This window comes from Uloborus diversus, chromosome 9, assembly GCF_026930045.1.
Source record: "Uloborus diversus isolate 005 chromosome 9, Udiv.v.3.1, whole genome shotgun sequence".
Classification (NCBI taxonomy): Eukaryota; Metazoa; Arthropoda; class Arachnida; order Araneae; family Uloboridae; genus Uloborus; species Uloborus diversus.
The window spans coordinates 97737808-97761521 of record NC_072739.1 but is presented as its reverse complement, the minus strand read 5'-3'; the positions used below and the strand labels follow the sequence as shown (position 1 = coordinate 97761521).

The following is a 23714-nucleotide window of genomic DNA, read 5'->3' as shown; positions in this document are numbered from 1 at the left end:
TAATATTGCAATAGCTAATATCTTACTGCACTGCATCTGACTTTCTGCTTTTAATTTGGTGTCTTTTATGTGTGGCTTAGCACTCAGCTGATTTATGACTTCCTGGTCTTTCCTCACAAATGCACTTGTTATAGCCAGAAAGCAGAGAGTGAATATCAGTTATTATTTTCCTTTTTACAGCTATGCTTTATGTTTTATTTCTTTTTGAAGGGATTACAGTCACCTGTATATAGTTATGAAGACATGCAGATGTTGCAGTCGAAGCTGTCTACTTTGGTATGTGAAAAAGTAGTCTTATGTTTGCTTCCAGATTTTTTTGGCTTCCCATCATCTGCTTTCACCAACATCTTTTTTTCGTCATTTTACTGACGGCCTACTCCCATTTTGTTCTGTCGCTTCCAACCTTGTCTAAGTAATGTAACATGGAATAATAAGACTCATGCCCTGCATTTTAATCATCTATGTTCTGTGGCATTATCACATTTTATTAATTAGATTATAACAACATCTGCACTTTCATCACATCTGTCTTTGGAATGATTGTTGTTTTGTGACTGTTGTTTTTTGAATATAAGGCTTTTGTTATTTTTTTTTTCTTTTAAGTTTATTTTACCTTATGTCCATACCAAGCACCTGTATTAGAGGTATTTTAGCCGTTGCCTCGTTGATTATAACCATCAAATAAAAATATATATATATGTGTTTATAAAAGTGAAATTTAGAATTAATATTTGACTGTTTAGTCTCTGAATTTAATGCTGCTCATTGATTTAATTATCACTACTTTTACATGGAAATGTGTGTTTTGAGCATTTTTTGAAAACTTAATTTCAATGTTTTGAGTGCTTTATTTGCTATTTCTGTTGGGTAAAGGGTTAAGCTTAAAAAAAATAAAAATGTTTGTGATTAAAACGCATATTAATGACTTAAACAATGAAGGTTTCTTTTCATTCATTTTTGCTGCAAACTCCTGAAATGTTCGGTATTTTTTTCTCTGGCGAATTTCAAAGGGTAAGCAGGCTTACCAATATTAAAAAATGGAAAAGAAAGTAAAATAAGTTTATCCACACGAAAATAAAACCAGACACTGTGAGGTAGGGACTCGATGAGTGTACATGTTTAGTACATTCTACTGGATGGAAGTCCATATGTTCTGAACTGTTCTCCCTAGTTCATTCTTTGACAGAGGCTAGGGCCTGACAGGCAAACATCAAATCACACCCCTTGATACACTATATCTGTGAGTGATCAGGAGACAATGTAGGCCAAGGATACAACAGAATAAATGCTGCAAGCTCTGTATGCAGATGAGTTGTCATGTGCAATGTAGCGTTATCCTGCTAGAAAATGCTATTTTATGTTGAAGGTAAGGAAGTGTTGCAACACCTCATCTAATTATCTCCGTGTTATTGTGCCTCTGATGCATACTATGAAGAATCTGCTATTGTAGTTGATAGTATTCTAAATCACGATGACAAGCGGAGTTGCCTCCAGACTCGCTCATTGAGTATCATTAGCAAACAAAAACAAGTTTCGTCATTGATCATCACACTGTGCCATTTGTTTGTTCAAGTCTCTCCTTGTGACACCATCACTTTCTTTCACGTCAATGATTTGCCATTAATGGCAGTCTTTGTAAAGTGCAGTATGTCTTCAAGCTACTCTCATTTAAACATTGTAAAACTGTTCTCTCAGATACTGGGCCATCCATTGCTTCCTGCAGATCAGGATTGGCAAATTGAGGTCAACTCGGAAAAATCCGGATGGGTTTTTCTGGGGAGTTCCACCTACGCTGGAGTTTGGCTCTAAGTTGGTTTTTTTTATTTATAGCATAATTCATATCTTTGCTTAAATATAATGAATATTCAGGTGTTTTATTTTCATTAATGTTTTAAAGTAGCAAATAATTAATTAGCATAAATTTATTTGCATAAATAATAGTACGCTGAATGATTTCATGTAAAATATCACCAGTATCAAACTCAAAAAAATTGGAGAATACTTTATTAATTGTTATTCTAGTCTTGTCTTGGGGGGAGGGAGACTTCTTTATGTTAAGAGTTATCAAAAATACTTTTAAATATCACTACTAATGAACATGTATCTACTTTAATGCACAATTACATGTTCGAGTATAACACTTATTCGCAGAAATCAAACATTTTTATTCTGAGAGCAAAGATTTAAACTTGTATGAAAAAAATTAAAACCAGTTTTACTTAAACAGTAAAAACCTAAGAATGCATTTAAGAATAGTGAATTCCAATAAGTTTGGATGAAAACAGTTGAGCTATGCAGCTTATAATGTAAGCTTTTTATTAATTATCTACATTCATATAATTTTGAACTCCAACTGAATTTTTGATTTTTATCCTTCAATTTGAGCGCAATTTTATTGTTAAAAGCAGTGAAAGAAGCTTGGTTGTTTGTGTGAAAGATGCATAAAATTCTCATTTTCACACAATCTTTTTATGTTTCAAATGACTAAACTGCTAATCAGACTAATTTAAAAAGTTAACACTTTTATTTTAATTTCACACTTGTTACATTTTATTTTTGCACTTATTACTACTAAAACATTATATATATATATATATATATATATATATATATATATATATATATATATATATATATATATATATATATATATATATATATATACGATTATCAGTTAAGTTTTATGATATGTAATTTTGATGTGAAGATTTTTTGTGAGTTTTGTCATGCTATATCTGTACCTTGTGTATAAATTATGAGGGATTTTTTTTTTTTTTTCGAATCCACAGCTAGAGCTGGAAATTTATTATTACTTATGTTTATTTGAAGCATTATAAACAATTCTTCATATTATTTCTCATATGTGCTTTTGTAGCTCTAGTTTTCTTTAGTGCAAATGTGGTAATCTGCCAATTATTAGCGTTTCACATTCAAAAAAGAAAAAAAAATCCTTCAACAATGGATAATTGACTCGTTTGAAAACATGTGGGAAATGTTTCTAAGAACAGGTGCAACTGTACTACAGACTTAAAAAAAGCTATTTTCTTCTAATGGCAAAAGAAAAAAAAATGTGCAAAATTTTTGATGTAAAAACTTGTGTAGAAACTATGCCAAAGAGGATTTATGAACTAATTCTAAAAAAAGAGGGGCACAATTTTCCATTAAATTGATTTTTCCCTCAAAGGACTAATCTTCCTGAAACAGCTACTTCTAAACTCTATGATTTTTTAAAAACTGCTGTGCTCTTTGTATTAGCTATAGTTTTTTCTTTATATAAACTAATCTTGTTCATAAAATACTTGATACCATTTAAAATAGTGTTTTTCGACAATTATGTTTTTATCACTGTATATCCATAAGAAACTAATAATTGCTTCTGAAACAGTTTTATTCTTATGTTGATAAAAATTTCCCCTACTTTTCCTTGATTTCCAAAGTTCCTGTATTTTCTAAGCTTTAATTATGTGCACCAAAATAAATGAATGCAAGTTGGGGAAAGATACAGGAAAAGAATTTGCCATGAGCTCTGTCTGGAAGTTCTAAGGCATGTTTCTCAAGTTGAAAAATTAGGAAAGTAAAATAAAATAACAATGAAAGTAAAAATAAACTAAATTTCACAGGTAGCAAGTGTATTAAAAAGTAACCTTAAACCCTTGCTGGTTGAGTTTTACCAAAACAGCCAAAAATACTGCATATATTATTTCTTCAGGATCCGCAGACCTCCTATTTTTTCCTGTTTTCCTACTTTTTTAAATTTTTTAAAAAAATTCCTGTTTTTTTCCTATTTATTCCTATTTTTTCAATGCATAATCTTGCTTCCACCTTTTTACCCATACTACTATATTTTTGTGCACCTTATCCACTGTCAGTGGTGGATCCAGATGATCTAGTTGGGAGGGGCGATTGAGTAATGCATCAAGGGGGAAAGGACTAATGAAAATAAAATTTAGAAAAAAGTTTAAGAACTGAAGCATGTGTTTTTATATATTTTGGAATAATGTGTATCCTGCAAAGAGTTTGAATGAAAGTGTTTCGAGTACCACACACACGCAAGAATAAAAAAGTGAAAAAAAAAAAAATTCTATACTAGTATTCTGGTTCTATTATCTAATCTAAACCTTTCAAATTTTAATTCGTTTGAGGACTCGTAAAGTTTTCCCTGTAGCTATACAGGTCCTCAATTGTATCTTTTTTTCCTTATTAAAGAAAAGTTGCAGTGTTAAAATGGCATCTCTTTTTGCCAACTTTTTTCCAGAAACTTTTCAATGTACGAGTTCCAAAAACGCTGTATTAGACGATCTTTGAATAATGTTGAAAGATGAGGAAAGAAGGACATAGGCTCTCCTCTCCGGCAATTTTTCAAAATTGAAGTCTCAAAAACACAGTTGTATGCCATCTTTTATGACGTAGGAGGAAGGAACGCGGTTTGGAACTCCCCATCAGAAATTGTTCAAATTGGAGCCTTAAAATGCGATGGTTAACCGTCATTGGTAGTGTTAGGGGAAAAATGCAGTCAGGAGTTATCATCCCTCAACTTTTCAATATTGAAACTTTAAAAACGTAATGTTAGTGGGTCTTCATTGACGTTTGGGGTAAGACTCGAGATCGAGGGCTCTCCCCCGGAATTTTTTCGGAATTAAAGTTCTAAAAACGTAATTAAAGGCCCTCATTAACGACATTTTCGAAAGAGTTTTTGATTCTGGCCATTTTTTCGAAATTGAAGCTCCAATAATTCAAAAGTTTTGACCATCTTCGATGACATTGGAGAGAGGGATTGAGGAACTCTCCTCTGGAAAATTTTCGTAATTAAAGTCGTAAAAATACTGTTGTAGACAATTTTAGTTATGTTTAAGGGGGAGGGGGAGTGTGGTGACCTTTTCCTGCAATTTCTTTGAATTTACAAACCTTTTTTTGGGGGGGGGGGGAGCGATCGCCCCCCCCCTTCCCTATTGGATCCGCCACTGCCCACAGACTATCTGCTATGAAAGTGCAAAATTAATGATGCACCGATTATCTGTGCTTTTTTCTCCTGAAAGTTAAAACTATTGAACCTCAATTTACAGTTAAAAAAAAGGACTGTTCCTGTAAGGTTTTTTTTTTACACAGAATTCCTTTTACTCTATTGATTGCAGCTATGTAAATTAAACAACCTTACAGACAAAGAAAAAGCTGTCTGTGTTTGCCCGGCCTCCCAATAGTACAGTAAAACTAAGCGAAAAAATGCAAAACACAAATATCCCCCCCCCCCCAAAAAAAAGTTAAATATGTTGCAAACAACTTCTTACCCTTCCAACAAGAAGGAGGTAAAACGTCCCACGAGTTTGTGCGTCGGGTTTGGGGGGAAGTGGGATGACAAAAAAATCCTCTTTTAAAAATTGTATTACTTAAAAAATTACTCAGAAACCACTCTATAATAGTAAAATAATAAACTCTAATAAACAAAAAGGCTAATTAACCGGAGAGTTCCATGGCACAGATTGCGCCATTGGAATTTTTAAGAAAGGTTTCTTGAGGGCTTTTATTGTGGAAGGATATTTTTGTTATGCTTGAGGGGTGCTCCATCGCTTGTTTTTTTTTTTTTTGGGGGGGGGGTGGGGTAATTTGCATTCCAAAATCAACATTTACAGTGAAGTTCATGGACAAACTTCAGGATTTTTAACTTTTCCGAAACATGTTAAAATGCCTCACAAAGCCCAATGATAGATAGTGGCGTAGCTACGGTTTCTGCCGACTGATTCCCCTATTTGCCACCCTTTCATTGAGATACATCTAATACAATAAAACGGCAAAAATTATTGAACTTGAAAACTTCATTTAAGGAAGTAAAGGGGAACTAATTTAATCCATATTCTTCCTACCAGAAAAAGGGGGGGGGGGGGGTAATTGTATTACTTACTCAAGATTGGTCAGGTGCCAATCTAGGAGAAATATTCTAAATTTGCTTTAAAAATTGCAGTTAAAAGTAACGTTTGGGGGGATGGGGTTCTCTCCTGAATCTTCATCAAAACTGAAGTCTTTGGTGACATTAGGAAGTCAGGGTCTTCTCTTAAATATTTTCCGAAATTTAAGTTTTAAAAATGAAATTTAAGTCTGTCTTAGAGGAACGAAAAGAGAATGAGAAAGGTTTCGAGGTTCACTATGAATTTAAATATGAACACTGAAAAGCGCAATTGTACAGTCTCTCCAAAACCTTACATTTCAAAGGGTTTTTTTTTCTTTGCTTCCAATAATAGATTTAAAGTATGATTCCCTTATTTAATTTTTTTCACATTAAAGGTGCTGATTTGCAAACCCCCAAAAGTATACCCCTTGGGGCGGACCGTCCCCTCTGCCCCACCCTAGCTACGCCACTAGATATAAAAATGTCAGAAGGCTCATCCTAAAATGATCTAAGTGAGCTCAGAAACCAATTTACTTGTGACTAGAGTTATTTAACTGTTAAAGAGCGTTGAAATGATATCAAAAACTAAATCCCTGTGAAGTCCCAAAAAAAGTTCAAATTGACTGAAATTTCCTTTGTCCTTCTTAATTAATTTAATTCAACTTTTGGATTGGACAAATTTGGATCTACTAGTTTTAACCCAGAATTCCCACATTACAATCTAAATCATAGTATCGTCTTATCAGTACCAGTATAGTAGAGTGATGGAAGAAAAAGTTACACTTATATGTACAAAAATAAAAGTTATTGTGGTTTATTAAAAGGGGAAAGGGCGAGCTTGGGTAAAACTTAAAAAGTAGGTAACCTAGTCCATCCTCGACGACACTACTATCTAAAACTAATTTAAATCAAAATTTATGGACTTTACTTGATTAAAATAGTAGCAATTGCAAGTAATTTCTTTAATTCCATATCATTGGTTTCAGAAAATAACGGTCACGGACGCAATGAAGGTCACTTCGCCCTCACCGTGCCCTAGTAAATCCCCTACTGAATCCTTTTGCTAATAGTTAGTTGAAATATATTACATACTTGCCAACTCTACTGTTTTTAACGGGAGACTCCTGTTTTTTTGCTTCCATCTCCCGATTTCCTGTTTTTTACAATTTTCTCCCGTTTTTGCAGTTTTTTCAATCAATCATTAAAAAGTATCACTTTCTTCTCAATAGATGGCGCCCTTTTCTAGTCTACCAATGTCAGGGAATAAGGATTTTTCCAATTAATAACTCATTTAGTAAAAATTAATTTTTCAGAAGCTTTCCACATTGCATGTTCAACAAAGCACGTGCTTTGACGAAAATTGCAGCAGACTTCAATCCTTTTGCATCTTGAAATTATTTCAATTATTTTGAATGTTTGAAGTTATTTTAATATGTGCTACCCTATACCTACTTATTTTATATTGTATTTTCATTATATATTGATTTCCCTTTTTTTTTTTCGGATTTCAGTAATTAAATTTTCGTAGCTACTTTTCTGTAGAGACTGAAGAATGTACGAAACTTTAAGCAAATTCACTCCTTATTATTTAGTTTTCCTTTGCAGTATATTTTTCTTGCTGCTACCAATTTGCTTACATCTGCAAAAAATCCCCATTTCACTTTAATTTTAGTTATTTAGAAGCATAAATTAATAATTCTGTATCGAGGATATGTCGATTGTGAATCACCTATATACCTCTATTAAAATCTCCTGTTTTTTTTCCTTCGAAGGTTGGCAAGTATGATATAAGTAAATCATTCTCTTAAGCAAAACAATTTCCTGGTATTTTTATCTTGAATAACATTTCTAATTGTTTTCATTAATTGTAATATGTTTAATAAACATGGAGTAGCTTTGTAGCTCTTTTTTCATAGTTAAATTTGTAATTATGATATTTTATATGTATATATAGTTGCAATTTTCTTCCTTTTTTAGAATATTTTCCCTTTTTTTTCCTATTTTTTAAAGCATAATTTTCCTATGTTTTCCTATTTATGAAATTTTTGCTTCTATTTTCCTACTATTTTTTTTTTCTAAAAACTGTCTGCAGAGCCTGTTTCTTTTTATTTTAAAGCATAAACTGATATTTTAACATGTAGCAAAAGAAAACTTCCCAGCCGTCTATTTGATCAGCTGAAAACTTCTTAAGAACTAATTCTTTTCCCCATGGACACAATTTTGTTATCCCTCTGAAGTTATTTATAAATTGTATCTGTAAAAAATCATCGACTGTAGGCAAGATAGAATTCAAGAGAGAGACAATTTTCTCTCTCTCTCCTTTAAAAAGTTGAAGAACTCTTTACAACTTTGCGTACTGCTAGATAGGCATAATTAACTTTTGCGTATGGAATACTCAATGTATTGCATTTATATATTGTATTGGGTATGAAATGTTTTAAAAAGTGTTCTGTCTTTTCCATAGCTCACTTCCTGTACCCATGAACCCCATCATCAGTCTCTTTGTTCTCTAAATTACTTCTTCTAGTGCTATTCAATACCTTACACATTGATCTTATGTCCTATTTTGTTCTTCTGAGTCAATATTTCCCTCCGTATTGATTTATTGTGTAATTTATCAATATCAGTTTGCAAAAAAGAAATTTGCAAAAATATTCCTATTTTGAAGGAGAAAAAAAACGCACTCACTAAAGTGTTCCTGGTTATAAAAAAATAAAGTATGAAAAAATCCCCACCACTGTTGCTTTATTTTTCATCTCCACCAGTTTCAGCTAAATAATTGTATTAACTAGACCGCAAAAATTCGTCCTTAAGTAGAAAGTGTCCTTAAATAGAATGCTTTTAGCACTATAGTGAACCATCTGGGGCCGTGAAAAGCAGTCTTTAAATAGAGAAAGTCGTTAAAGAGAGAGTCTGCTGTATTTATTAAAATGCTGAACATAGTTTTTTCAAAATTTCAACGTTATGCAATCTGATACAATTTTTTACTATTGAATTTTATTTACCTTTCTTCTCCATGAATGAAAATTCAAGATTCACTTATGTGAAGTTTGTTTTGTTGCTGGTACTTTTGAATTGTGTGTTACTAAATGGCAGCTAATATTTTTTTTCATGATAGTTGAAACAAGAACTTGAGATAGAGACGATAAATATGGCGGGGAGAGGGGGTGTGAGGTTCTTTTCTGTATAAAAATTTGCTGTCCATATTTTACATAAAATATTAAATTTACATCTATTTTGCGATGGTATTTATAAATGCACTTTTTAAGGGCTACTATGATATGCAGTTCCAAGCTCCTACAAGTATGACTGGTCGTGATCCTGGTATGGGCAGTGTGGCATATACGGGTAAGAGCAATGAAATTATCAAAAAGTCAAATCATGTAACAATTCTTCTGCAAATAATGTTTTTTGACTCTAGCTTTCAATTTGTGTTTTTATTGTACTTTTCTTTGATGTAGCTGATGGCAAATATAGTAGAGCGGAAACTGATGCATCAACAGTAGCTACCACACTGTCTCAAGGACAAGCTAGCACACAGGCACATGGTCAAGCTTTATTTAATCCAGCAGCTGCTCTTCCCCCTGGTTATGGTTATTATTTTGCTGGTGGTATGATGACTGGTGGAATTCATCACTATGCTGCTCCACCAATATTTCCGGTAAGTCATTGGATAATTTAAACTATAAACTAAATTTAACTATACAAATATCCAATTCAGGACTCCCAAAACATTTTGGCCATACAAAAGGGTAAAAGAGGACCACTTTCGATCAAAAAGGGAACTAAAGAGGACCAGTTAGGATTTAAAAGAGGACCTCGGGAGGACTATTCATAATTAAACCCAGGGAAGCACCAAAAGGCAAATTAGCTGCCTGCTGTTAAATCCGTGAAGATAATTCATTAATTAACCATAATAATTATTTTTAATAATACAATGATAAATTGGTGATTGTATATAATTACCAGTGATTGTATACAATCACCAATAAACTTGGTAAATGTGATCAATTATTCAATATTTATCACATTTACCGGCTTATTTATACAATCCCAGACTCGTGATGGGGAATGTAATAAATGTTATTAATTGTTATTGTGTAGGAGGTGAGAGGTTATTGTTCAACTTTTTCAAACTGCAGCCCGCCAGGAGATGAGTGACCGGAATTCTGACCCATGAGCTCTTTGCAGTTTTACAGCCCTGATTTAACATGTATCTTGAATTTCATGATAATTTCATTTAACGTGTATGAAATTAGTTGTCAATATTCATTGTTCTGCTTAACTTTTACACTTTTAGGTCCAAGTACTTAACGGTTAAAAGAAGGCTTTTTTTAAAACCTTGCATAAAAAGTTAAATATAGGGTCATTCCATACAGATTCAACGGATGAATGCGCTCGAACATTTTTAATTTTTTTGAAACTCATATCCCAAAAAGATGCATAGGAATGATGTTTAAAACCACTTTTATTTTTTCTCTAACCTTAACCCTTGATTTTTTAGAGGTCATCAAAAGTGATTTTCGCAGTCAAAAATGGGTCTTTTAGACCTTTGCATTTTGACCAAAATCTATTTGAATTACTTTTATGGCAGTTAATTTTACGCATTGATGTAAAGTGCATAAGATGATAGTCTTACATGCTGAGTTACGTGGCTGTAACTTAATAATTAAAATAATGGCAACAGGTTAAAGTTCAAGGTCAAATGTAAAATTTTGACTCATTTTAAAGGGGGATAACTTGCGTAGGGGACGGAAACACAAAATGAAATACGGCAAAAACTAATCACTGGAACTAATTAGTACTAGATAAACATCTTCCTCGGCTTATGCTCATGCAATTTTCTTTTAAAACTTAATATTTCTTGAAGAGAAAGTTTCATGTTTTTTCACTTTTCACCTAAAATTTCTTTTCAAACACTTTTCTTTGGGAAGAAAAAAATGCGCTTTTGAATTAACTCGAACACTTTTGAAAAAAATTTTGTTGAATGTTCACTTTAAGAATAAACTTATCTAAAGTTTATGTAGTTAAAAGTTGCCACAAAATCCAACAGATGTCGCTGGAGTCTGACCGGGGTTTTTGTTTGATTAATTGATTTCATACTACAACTTTTGTTGAAATGACTGAGCTTGATAAGACATATCAAGTGAAGCCTTGATTTTACCCAGCAAATTATCAGAACATGGACGAGTAAATTACTAAATTGTCATAACGTGGAACCGTAACATGGGGAAGCAAATGAACGTACCAAATTGATGAGAAATTCATCATCCATTATTTGTAAATATAGTCGATTCCCGCTGCAGCGCGACTTTTAAAACTAAGTTTTTAAGGAACAAGTTATAGCCTAAGTTGTTCCCCGATAATGTAGCTATCTATGGTGAAAAAATGGTTAAAATCCCTCCAGTAGTTTTGAAGTTTACCCCGGACATCCGGACAGAGCGTAGACCTTTATGTATAAAGATAAGGCTGCTACTCCTAAGAAAGCTATAAATGTCATGTTTGCTCCAGAGAGGCCTTGATTCAAGATTTACATTATGATTACTTTTAATATTGCTGTTTTTAGGCAACGAATTTTCCTAACAATGGATTTTATATTTAATCATTGAATGGGGATATTACATGAAATTTGCTGTTTTCCACCATAACTTTTTAAAACTAAATTTTTAAGGAACAAATTATAGCCTAAGTTGTTCCCCGATTATGTAGCTATCTATGGTGAAAAAATGGTTAAAATCCCTCCAGTAGTTTTGAAGTTTACCCCGGACATCCGGACAGAGCGTAGACCTTTATGTATAAAGATATACATTCGAATAACGGTTTGGGGTTACGCAGCGTAAATCATCACCATCTTCATTTTTTTAAAAAGTTATAAATATCATTGCTGGATCTACTACTGTACAGCATCATTTTATTGGTATACTGTACATGGCGTACTAGTTTATTTTGTGTCCCTATTGATCATTGATTTTGCATCGTAACAGTACTTTAAGTCAAATAAATCAGCTTTAAAAAAATACAATTAAAAATTCCGTTCTTGATGTAAGAAATGGTAATGTATAGTCAAGAAATGATTTAAAACAGTTTGAGGTGGTGTTTACAAGTGTGTTAAATAATTGGATATGTTTATAAAAGTTTTTTGCGCATACCTTTTTTCACAACGTGAAATTTCGACTTACGTGAGGAGTCTTGGAACGCATCCCTCACGTAAGTCGGGACTGGACTGTGTATACAGATGAACCAAATGACCTTTCAATTTTCTACTACGGGCAAAGCCGTGAGGGTACCACTTGTAAAAAATAAAACAATAAAATATTAATCTTACTAATATTATATATGCGAAAGATTGTCTGTATGGATGTATGGATGGATGTATGGATGTTTGTTACTCTTTCACGCAAAAACTACTGAACGGATTTTGATGAAACTTTACAATAATATAGCTTATGCATCAGAATAACACATAGGGTAGTTTTCGTCCCGTTATGGGGGGCAAAACCCCTTTATGGGGGCAATAAAACACAATTTTTGTATAAATTCTCTAATATTGGGATGAAAAAATACTTGCACATATTTACATTATATGTCCATCGAAAGCTCTGATTTTTCTGCTGAAGATGGCACCTGTTCGAAATTTCTAAGTAGAATAAAAAACGAGTTATGAGCTTTTTAGATCCATGTTCGAAGGCTTTCCTCAACTCAATACAGTATTTAGTGTATCATCTCAACTCCCTGTCGATAGCGACAATTGTTGTATTGTTGACTTTCTTTGCTTTTCGTGATTGTTCAAGGCTTTTCTCAAGTCAAATCTTGAAGTAAGATTTTTGCACAAGATTGGCAAATAATACATGATTTGGCTGATGATTTTCCATTTAAACGGAACTTTAATGTAATTAATGGTTTTTATTATTATTTATGCTGATTGAACTCTTACTCATTATCCAAACAACCAGCAGATCGCCAAAATTTTTGCAGAAAGATTTCCGTAGCTGATGCATTTGGCAGTTTTTTCAACGTTGCTGTTTTTGAAGCCGAAGACTGCGTCATAATGTTTTTCAGCTTTCACCATGTAAACAAAATATCGCCAATCAAAGAATTTTCAAAATACTTTTTTTACTGTGCTAAATAATCCAGCAACTAAATTAGGCAAATCCATAAACAGCACAAAAACTTCCATTAATTTTCCTTTTTGCACAATTTCAAACTATCACCAAATTTTATTACTTATTTTGGAAACATTTCGGATGAAACTGTTTAGCGCCATTTTATGGTGACCAAAAATATCTCAGCATCTGGCGACGATATCTCTGTAACGAAAATTAATATCATACCGTTTTACAAAGTAAGGAAAGAATGGGGGAGCATCATCGAAGGTACCCCGAAACGACTTTTGCAAATTCGGTAAAATCGCACCAAGAGCCACAATGATTGAAATTTCCCGAAATAACTAAAGCAAGTATAAGGGGATTACGAGCGCAGCTACTTTTTTTTAATCACTTCGTACTTCATTAGCCATACAGATAAGGTTTTTGACTCCATGTAAAAAAAAAGTATCAACAGATTAATCTTTTTAAACATGAGAAGATTAATTTCATGTTTTTTAAATTTGTATATGCTTAAATATAGCGCTTTCGATTCTAAATCAATACTACTTTGTTCTTTATACTTATTGCTATTTTAGTTTTATGGGTAAGGAAGAAACTCTATTTTTTATCACGTCAAAAAGATGTGTTTTAAATTCTTTCACTTAAAACAGAAAACAAAAGCAAGTAACGATTTTTTCTAATAATTATTACTGACCCAGGCAACGCCGGGTATTTTTGCTAGTATGAAAAATATTTTTTCTGATTACGGCCATTAAGCAGCGCATCTATAGTGCTTATTCATTAAAAATACCAGTTTATCAAATATATATTTGTTTCTATGATTTCAGGTTCCACCTGCTACTAACACTCATGGAGCAACAACTAATTCTCAGTTTCAGAAAGCAAATGCATATGGATCACACTCTTATAGTACAGGTAAGGGGATTGAATGTTTTTAAATATTGTTTCAAAGAGTAACTAATTACTCTAATGATGTGGGGGAAATGCAAGAGTTGCTTTATAAATGAATTGTTACAGGATATGAAAGCTTAACACAAGGACAAGATTATAAAAGTGCTTATGGTGCTGCTTCTCAGAGTCAAGTTAAAGGAGTTTCAGGTATTTTTTAAAATTAATATGCAGTTGAAACCATAAAATTAATATGCAGTTGAAACCATATAAGTGCACATTAACATGACAACACAATTTTGCTAAGTAATTGGGGTTTATGCTGTTGAATTTGGTCTTGTATATCGGTGCAATTTTAATTTTAAAACTGTATTTTTTTTCTTTTTATTTCAATGTAATTAAAAATTTTACTAGGTACAGTAGTAGTAATCCCAACCGTAGGCAAAAAACTAGTGTAGTTTGTAAAATTTTGAAGAAAATGACTGTCCGAATTCGTTTGCAGAAATGTTGTTTGTACAATGCACTCCTTGAATTAGCAATTATCATCCTAAATTTTAGAATTTTTTTAATGGAAAATGTAACAATGTCAATATTAAACTTTTTACTAAACATGGAATCTTAGGACATTAAAGATGTATGAGCATATATTCGACTCTGCCATTATGTGTTCCAGTAGAACCTCGATTAACCGAGGTTTCTGTTAACTGAACTAATAATGAAGTCTATTTTTCAAAAAATAATGTAAACTTAATAAAATGATGGATTTTTAATTTGAAAATAAAAATATTTTCCAAAAATTTGTGGGTTTTTTTAAATATATCTTTCAATGTTTAACTTGGTATTGCTAAAAAAAATTCAATTGACTTTTTTAACTTAATACAAAATCTGTCCATCTTTTAAAAATATTCTATCGTATTTCTAATTAATACAATTTGCGATCCTGACAGGTTTTTATGCTAAGTTTCTATCAACCGAGGTTTCTGACATCCGAGGCACTAGTGATTCCAATTAGCTCGGATAATCGATGTTCTACTGGAGTTAGTTTAACCTTTTTTTTTAGGAAAACAATTATCACAACATGAATTTTATACCTAAGTAGTTCAAGTAGGGGGATATTCCTTCAATTCACCAGTAATGCAATTAGTATAGCAGGAAAAGTAATTTTTCCTGACACTGCATGCCACACAAATACCACAACATTTAATCTTTTAAAGATTGAAAGATTTTTTTTTTTTTTTTTTGAATCAGTTTCTTTTCTAAAACAACAGTATTGTTTGATACAAAATGTAACAGATCTGATCTATTCAATCTTAATGCTTATTTTAATTAAGCTTTGATTTTACTTTTTCTAAGTGGGCTTGGTAAAATTCTGCAGGTTTTTGAAAGAAACAAGGTCAATTCTCTGCCTTATGCTAATGTGTTTCTCACTTAACAAATTGAAAAAATTTGTCTTTGCTTTGTCTTGTAATAAAAGCTTCCATATTATATCATATGTCTTTTTAATTGTGTAAATTAATGGGCTGTACAATTAAATAGTGTACAACTGAGCACATTCTTGTTATAATTTTGCAAATGGGGAACATTTTAAGGTTTATACGTTTTGGGTTCAGTTATGTTTTGTGCATTTATGTGGTTTCTATTTCAAAACTATACATTGTGCTGAAATGCATTTTGACCATTTGAAGCAATATGCCCATATTTTTCAAAGTGCATAATTATTATTTCATGGAAAGTTCCTTGAGTAATGGCTGCACTCTTCTGGGGCTATAATTTTCATTTCTAAACTTATTCTTGACTAGCAGTACCCGCACAGCGATGCCCGTGCTAAAAATGTTCGTTGAATAAAAAAAACTGACGCCCCCTCCCCCTCTGGTGTGAAATGATCATTTTTCTTTGTATAAAATGGGTACACACCTTTTCAAAAGAAAAAAAAACTATTTAAGTTTCTTTGGAATTAAAAACTTTTCGTCAAATCATTAAATTAGATTTACAGTTGCTTTAAAACTCTTATTTAGCGAGTGAAGCGGTTTTTACTGCAATTTAAAATATTTCGCCAAGTAAAAAAAGATATCAAATAACATCTTTCAAATGTAAAAATAATTCTGCAGCTCTATTGTTTATCGCCAAACTTGCCCAGCAACCAGGCTATCATATTCCATCCGTCTAAAAAAAAAAAAAAAAAAACCTGTGGAACATTCAAAAATCATCGTCAGAAAAAAAGAAGAAACTGTCGTACATTTCATTTGGATAAAAACAAATCAAAAGTTTCTTTTCTTTCAAAACAATGAATTACATTAACGGTTGACTTAAAACAATAATCCTAGACTGAACTGCTCAGCACCTAATGCGCCAAGCGAAAACGCTGCCGGAACCCAGCCCTTTTGCGAGTGAAGTGGATGTTTTTTCTTGGCCAATAATAAATGTTTCGCCAAACAAACGAAAAGGTAGAAAATCACATTAACAGTAGCTTTCAAATCTTTACATATTAAGAGCCGCTTTGCCCGGTCTACCTTGAGAACAAAAATTGTGTCAAGTGACATATATTCAACAATTAATTAAAAGAATAACTTAATAACTTAAAGAAAAACTTGAATAAAATTAAAAAAAAAACACCATGCAAAATTACCCTTCCAAACAATGACGACAGATATTAAAGTACTTTTAAGAAATGAAAATGCGAAAGATGGATTTTAAAAGCGTAACCATGAAAACAGGAAAATAAAATGGTTGAAAATCTGAATCAAAATGACGTATTTTGAAATTGATTTAAAAACGCTGGTAACTTTTTTCCTTTGAAGATAGAAGCTAATTTCTTCGACCAAAGGTCAAGAGAGATCTGGAGTAAAAAATCTCGCTTTTTCCAATGCTGTCAAAAAGAAAACTGTGGGACAGTTCCTTCACTTTTTATTGATAGATTTAATGAAGAAAGTAATGCCTAAATTTCAGCTAAGCCTAAAAAAGTTCGAGCTAAAAACGCAAATTACTCCCGCCATAATTAAGTTAGAGCATTGAAATAAATTATTTAGAACGCTGAAAATTCTACCCTTTTTAACGATATATAATATTAATATGTGCAAGTAATTTTTCACCCCTTTAATAGCCAATAATAGGCAATTTACGTGAAATTTAGGCCTAAATTTGAATAAAAAAGAACTATTTATAGGATTTTTTTTCGAATTATAGCCTATGTTACTCAGTAAGAAAGCACCTTTCATATAGTGAAAGAATTTTTCAAATAGGTGCAGTGGTTTCGGAGATTACCTTGAACATATAAACACACAAAAATCCGCCCTCTCTCTTTATAATATTAGTAAAGATTACAAAACTATGGTTTTTAAACTTTAGTTGAAGTAGCTTCTATTCTATTTCTTAGATTACCTTTTAACCTTGTTTAGCTCAAGTATGCTTTCCTTACTAAAATCCCTCCTCTATTGGGTCCCATTCATTCCTGTCAACATTTACTGGGAGAAAATCTAGTAGATCATTAAAAAATCCAGTAGATGTTTGTGGCGGATTTTTTATTTGTTAGTTAGGAAAGAAAGGAGTTTTTTACTATCCTTTTTAGTACAACCAAATGTTCCTTACATCTTATACACAATCAACAGAAATGATCAAAATCCAGGCATCTTCCCGAAAAACCAGTAGCGTTGGCAGGTATGCCCATTCCTTTATTTTCTGAATTTTGTACAAAAATAGCAATTTGAAGATTTTTGGAGTATATAAAAAAAGTAATAAATTTCTTGGTTGTTTTACAAAACGGTGTTCAAAAGTTTTTTTTTCTTGTTTCATGAAAATCATAAGTAATTAGTTGTCAATTTGCGGAGAATGTTGAATACTTGTAACTTTATAGATGATTTTCAATGTTCTGATATTTTTAATCTGGACACGAAAAGGAAAAGGGTTATACGTTTTGACATGTCTGTCACACCATAGCTCCTAAGTGGATGAACTGATTTTGATAATTTTTTTTTTTTTTTTTTTGTTTACAATAAAACTTGAGCAATAGTTCTTAGTGAGGTCTAGTCTTTGTATGGCTTTTAATTACTCATCAAATTAATAAAAAAACCTCAATTTTTTTTTTGCTATTTTGGTAGTGGAACACACTTGAAGCTTTAAAATATTAGCTCCGATTGAAAGTTCGAAATTTTATGTGTCTGATAGAATTTATGTTTGGAATTTCCAATTTGTATAGAACTGCAGTTATTCCTTTTTACTTGATTTTAAATAGAATCTAAACCTTTATATGGTAACGCAGTCATTGTTACCAGACAACAAAAGAAAGCACAATGATTTATAATTTTTTATGTTCTTCGTTTCAATTTGTTAACAAATAAAATACTTGTAATTTTTTTGAAATTGTATAAGGAAGGCTTTTAAAAGGATTTTCAATTTTCCCTCTGCTTTTGGAAATAGCAAATTTACTGATTATGTTTTCTTTTCCATGTTTTCCCTGTCGTCTAGAAAAAATATGAATGTAAATAAGTTAAACATGACCCGCAAAGCTCATATTAATATAAAGTTGACAATAAGGGTCGTTTTCTTTCTTTTTTTTTTTTTGAGCAATCACGATTGCTTATTGCTTTCATTTGACTGTTTTGATGTGCTATCATCTTATTTTCCAGACAGCACCCTCTGCAGCATCACCGTCGACTGGGTCCTCACGATGCTGCTCCTCTAGCAAAAACCCTCTCCAGGTTGCGTTCATATCCTACACACATGCACCTACACACACACACGCAAACATACACACATGCATACATACACACACAAACACTCATACACACAACTACCCACACACTCATGCCTGCACACAGACACAAACACACATGCCTACACACATACACATACCCGGTACACACATACCTCCCCCCCTCACACACATACACGCCTATATACACACACTCGTGATTGCAAAAAACATAATTTGAATTCAAGAGGTCAAAATTCAAATTAATTTTTTTAAAAAATTTTAAATGAATATTAGTTTTTGTTGGTATACTGCATGACCTAATTATATAATCTGTCTTTCACTTACAAAAGCAAACCTCAAATTTGAAAGGGGGGGGGGGAATCTATTTTTGCATTATAAAATGTTAAACCAAGTTAAAGTGGATTTTTTTTTTTCATTTCACAAAGAGTAGTTTGATTGAAATGCAAAAATTATAGAATCTTGTACTAACATACAAAGGTCAAAGCTTAAGAATGGATGCAAATGAATGATTTTTATTCATCAAATTTACAAACATCTTTATTTCAGGGTCTGGAGCAGTTCCTGATCTCTCTGGTTCAGTTTACAGCAAAGCCCATGCTGCACAACTTGCCAAAGTAAGTTTTAATATTTTGATAAGGAGATGATTGGGAATAAAGTAGTTTCAAAGATTTTTTGTCACTATCTAGTGAAATGAATGGATTTCAAGTGTTCAATAGGCTTTCTCAATTTTCATTGTAAAATACTGTTTGGCTACTCTTGTCATCTTGCTAGGTATTGGGTTCAATAATTCAACTGCTATGAGGTTATTGTATGAATGAATGAATAAATAAATAATAAAGTTGGCTTATATTATAAAAAGTAAAAAAGCAGCATTATGTTAAATTATTGAACAGTAAAAAATTAGGGGTCCCTGTCTTTCTATCTTCAACTATGAAAGTAAAGAAATGTTTTTGTAAGATTTGTTATGAAGCAAATATATTAAAAATTTTTTAAACAGGATGCAGATTTTTTTTTTGCTTTTATAATCTAAAATCTACTGAAATGTTACCCTATTACCCCACATTAGCAGACATGCAGGAAATAAGTGAGGCTCACCAGTATGCTGGATAATCCCAGGCTTACTTTGCAATTTAAGAAACATAAATTTCATAGCTTAGTTTCAATCATTAAGCAAACCATGATAGGAGAAATTATTAATTAGGGGCTGTCCATAAATGATGTCACATTATTTTTCAGCATTTTAACCTCCCTCCCCCTTTTGTCACACTATTTTTCTAAGCATATGCTTATAAACGAGCTGATGTGTGCATCACATGATTTTCTTTTACTTCAATTTAATGTCATTTTCTCATTGTTGGTACTTTTAATATAATTCAATAGTTTACTCTCTGAATATCACCAACAGTGGCCAAATTGAAACCAGATTAAAAAAAAAAAAAATCGCCAAATTTGTTGCCAAGTTGGCGACCAAAAGACTGGCGATATATCGCCAAGTGTCCGCCAAATTATAACACCACTTGAGTTAACATAGAAAATAACAATGATTTCCCCCAAAAAGGGGCAAAAGACCCCTTTTGGAGCATACGAATGCAACCAAAAAGAAAGGTGCACAACTAGACCCCATTAGGAGTCTATGTACCAAATTTCAACTTTCTAGGACATTCCATTCTTGAGTTATGCGATATACATACACACATACATACAGACGTCACAAGAAAACTCGTTGTAATTAACTCGGGGATTGTCAAAATGGATATTTCGGGTGTCTGTACGTTCCTAGGCACATATCCACGTGTGGTCGAGTTGAAAAAAAAAAAAAAAAACTCAACATTCATTTGGGGGTGAGCAAAATGGAAATTAAGGCCGATTTTTGGGTGAAAATTTTTTCGCGAATACAATACTTTTTTGTAAAAGGAAGTAAAAATGTGTGCAGCATGTCATACTTCTTGTTACCTCTTACCTTGCTGCAAATTCATAATTTCACGCCATCCCCCCTCGACGTGTGACATCATTTGCTGACAGTTCCTTCTAGTATCGAATAGTTGGTAAACAGAGAATGTGAGTTGCTAAATCCAGCATTCGTTGATCTGCATCATGTTCTGCACTGGTACAACACTGCCGTGGGCAGAAAACGGCTGTACCTCAGAAATGAGTTTTCGAGATGTTTAAAGAAACACATTTTGGATTCAATTCTAACAATAGGAAAATGTTGGAATTCAACGTTTTTTCACGCTCTTTTTTAGGGCAGAAACCAAATTAAGTGAGCTTGTACAATAAGCAATTCTGCGAGGTAATAGGGTAATTTGCTACAAATATACTATGTAGCAAAGTATATTTGTAGTGAATTAATAATTTGAGTATTTTCATTGCTGTTACTCTTGGGTTCATGTGACTAGTTTAGTTCAGTCTGTTCCCAAGAGATAATAGGAGATGCATGTAAAATTTCAATGCTCTAGCTCTATCTGAATCACAGCTTGAAATTCATCTGTTTCAGTCGGCAGAACAGTGATCATAGACTTGTGTCATCTGCTGTAGCAATTTGACAATAGCAAAAATGTTAATATTTATTTAATGCTGAAAAATTATTTTTCCTGTATAATTAATGTACGATTTTCCTTTCAGTCATATGATAAACCCGGTTTCCATACTGGAACTCCACCTCCTTTCAATTTAGCTGGTAATCAAGCTGCTGGTCCCTTGGGAGCTTCTTCTGCCCCCTATGCAACCCAATTCATACCAGTTCTGGCTCACGGGCAACATCATTCGACAGCCCTCCTGCACCACCACATGCAGCAGGATACGAGTCAAACGGGGGGCACGCCGGCCTCAGGCCAAAGGGGCCCCCAAGGTCTGGGACAACAGAAGAACAGCAGTAAACAAAATTACGCTGCCTACTGGACGAGCAACTGATCAGAAATAACTTCTGCACCTCGGAAAAGACCAGTCAAGGAATCTTCCCCTGACACAAGGTAGATGAAATGCGGTTTTATGATATAGGTGGCACTCCTTTCGAACGTTTGTGTATTTCATAAATTGAAACAAGATTTTAGATCCCATCTGACGGCGGAACTCGTCAAATGTTCTTTCTTTTTCATCAAACGCTTATTGTTTTTCCTTTGGCATACCTGTAAAGTAGCAGAAATATTTTGCCTTTGTATTTTCTCTTAACTTTGCTGTTACATTACAGTTCTATTGGTATCTTCTATCGGAAGAACATGTTTTTAGATTCTTGTATTATTAGGTTATAAAGAGTTTGCCTAATGGTATAAATATACGAAGGCATCAACTAAGAACTTTTAGCTTTTTCATACATTTGCCTTATTTATTGATAAAAAAAAGCAAAAATCTTCTGATAATGTATGTATCGTATCAACTTCAGAATTGTTCCAGGAGTATGATATAGATCTTGTGTGTGGCAGTTGCTTCACTGTTAGGTTTGGTGTGTTTTATGGTCACTGGTTATTGCTATGTATGTAATAAAGCACACTTTTGTCCTTTTGTAACCCTTATTCTTTTCATGAAATACCCAGTATATATAACGGAACTTAGATATTTTTGTGTGCTGATGTTTATAGATTGTAAATTGTGTTGTTTCAGGCATGAAATTTAAGTATGAAAAATAAATTTTACACTTCTTAAAGCAATTGAAGTTTTTACTATGGCAGTGTTTGTTAATAAATTATAGAATATTTGTTGCATTATCATATCTGTATAGTGCTTAGGTAATTTCTTCATGTTGTTTTCTCTTTTATGGAGTGCAAAGTGCACATTATCTCCTGCCAGACTTTTCTTTTGGATAAAAATTTAGGAAGGAAAAAAAGAACACTCGGATATATATCTTGTGTGAAGTGTTTGAGAAACACCGAATGGCTCTTTCAATTAATCTGGTGTCATTTTCGGAGTTAATCTGCCGTATTTAGATGTATAAGAACTGACTGCTGTTGTAAAGTCACACTAGTGTTTCATGAGCCATGTACAGAAAAGCCATTCTTCATACCCTAGCATCTTTTTCAAATTATTAAAGTATTGTAGGTATATATAAAATTAATAAAATTCTGATTTCTCCCACCACACAAGATTCTTCTTCCATTATTTTCGGAATCTTGTTTGGAAAAAAAAGCACTGGAGCCGATGTTTGAGTATCTTTCTACACGTTTATCTCTCATGTTGTTCTGTGATTTTCAGTGGTTGCTGTATATATATTCCAAAGATGGTATTTGCAAAAAAAAACCCAATTTGTATGTATGGGAGAAATGCCTTTGTATTAGAATTGATTGTAATTTAAGTACTATTTTGCCGATTTGTGATGGAATCAGCAAATAAGAAATTAAAACTTGATATCTTGAAAAACATTTGTCTTAGCTATTTTTGCTTATGTTACAAGAAATGAGTGCGGTTTAAGTATACTTACAAAATTGCATAATCCTGTTCTAAATATCCATTTCAGGTAGTAAAATCATAAAATATACATAGCTGTAATATTTCATACAATTTTAAAAATCAAGATGTGTTTAAATGCAATATATTTTTATTACCCAAAAAAATCCATATTTTGTTTATCGACATGAAGCAGTATGTTAGAATGCTTACGAACTTTAAGCTATTTTCAGAAAAATCAGTGTCAAGTTCGGCAAGTTTTGTAGAGGAATGTTGGCTCTCTCAAAAAAGAAAATACACACCTACAAGTATTGTACATTTTAGCCATTCAAACTTTCATTTGGCATTATATGTGTCCTTATCATTATGATTGTTTTTTGTTCAAAATATGAGGTGTTTGAAGGCATTTAAGAATTTCTGCAGGTTCAGAGAGAATCATAGCAATTTACTTATGGCTACTTGTCTTTGTGTGTAATTTGATGCATAGATCATTTTAATTTTTAACATTAAAATTTTTATTTGCGATCTCTATTGTTCAATGCATGTAATAAAAACTGCGATTTTGAGTTTGAGAATTTTGTTTGTTTTTAAAATACATTTGCATGAGTCTTCTTTATATCAGATATTTAAATTGCATTAAGTTGTGTAAATAAATTCTTACAATTTTGTTTTAGTACTTTTCTGCATTATATTAAAACTAGAGCATACCTTTAAATTCAACTTTATTTCAATTAACCATTATAAAGTGTAC

At 32.4% G+C, this 23714-nt stretch overlaps 2 protein-coding genes across 2 annotated transcripts in view; one reads left to right on the top strand and one right to left on the bottom strand.

The window, feature by feature from the left end:
* LOC129230082 (protein lingerer-like) overlaps positions 1 to 23535 on the top strand; it is a 69035-nt gene extending 45500 nt beyond the window's left edge. Inside the window, 7 exon segments of the mRNA XM_054864474.1 lie at positions 211 to 276; positions 9151 to 9229; positions 9343 to 9542; positions 13815 to 13902; positions 14005 to 14085; positions 19133 to 19200; positions 21209 to 23535. Of these exon segments, the coding sequence (XP_054720449.1) occupies positions 211 to 276; positions 9151 to 9229; positions 9343 to 9542; positions 13815 to 13902; positions 14005 to 14085; positions 19133 to 19200; positions 21209 to 21496 (870 nt within the window). The 3' untranslated portion in view covers positions 21497 to 23535.
* Positions 1 to 23714, bottom strand: part of LOC129230080 (uncharacterized) — a 77730-nt gene that overhangs the window by 18562 nt on the left and 35454 nt on the right. The gene's annotated exons all lie outside the window — the stretch shown is intronic.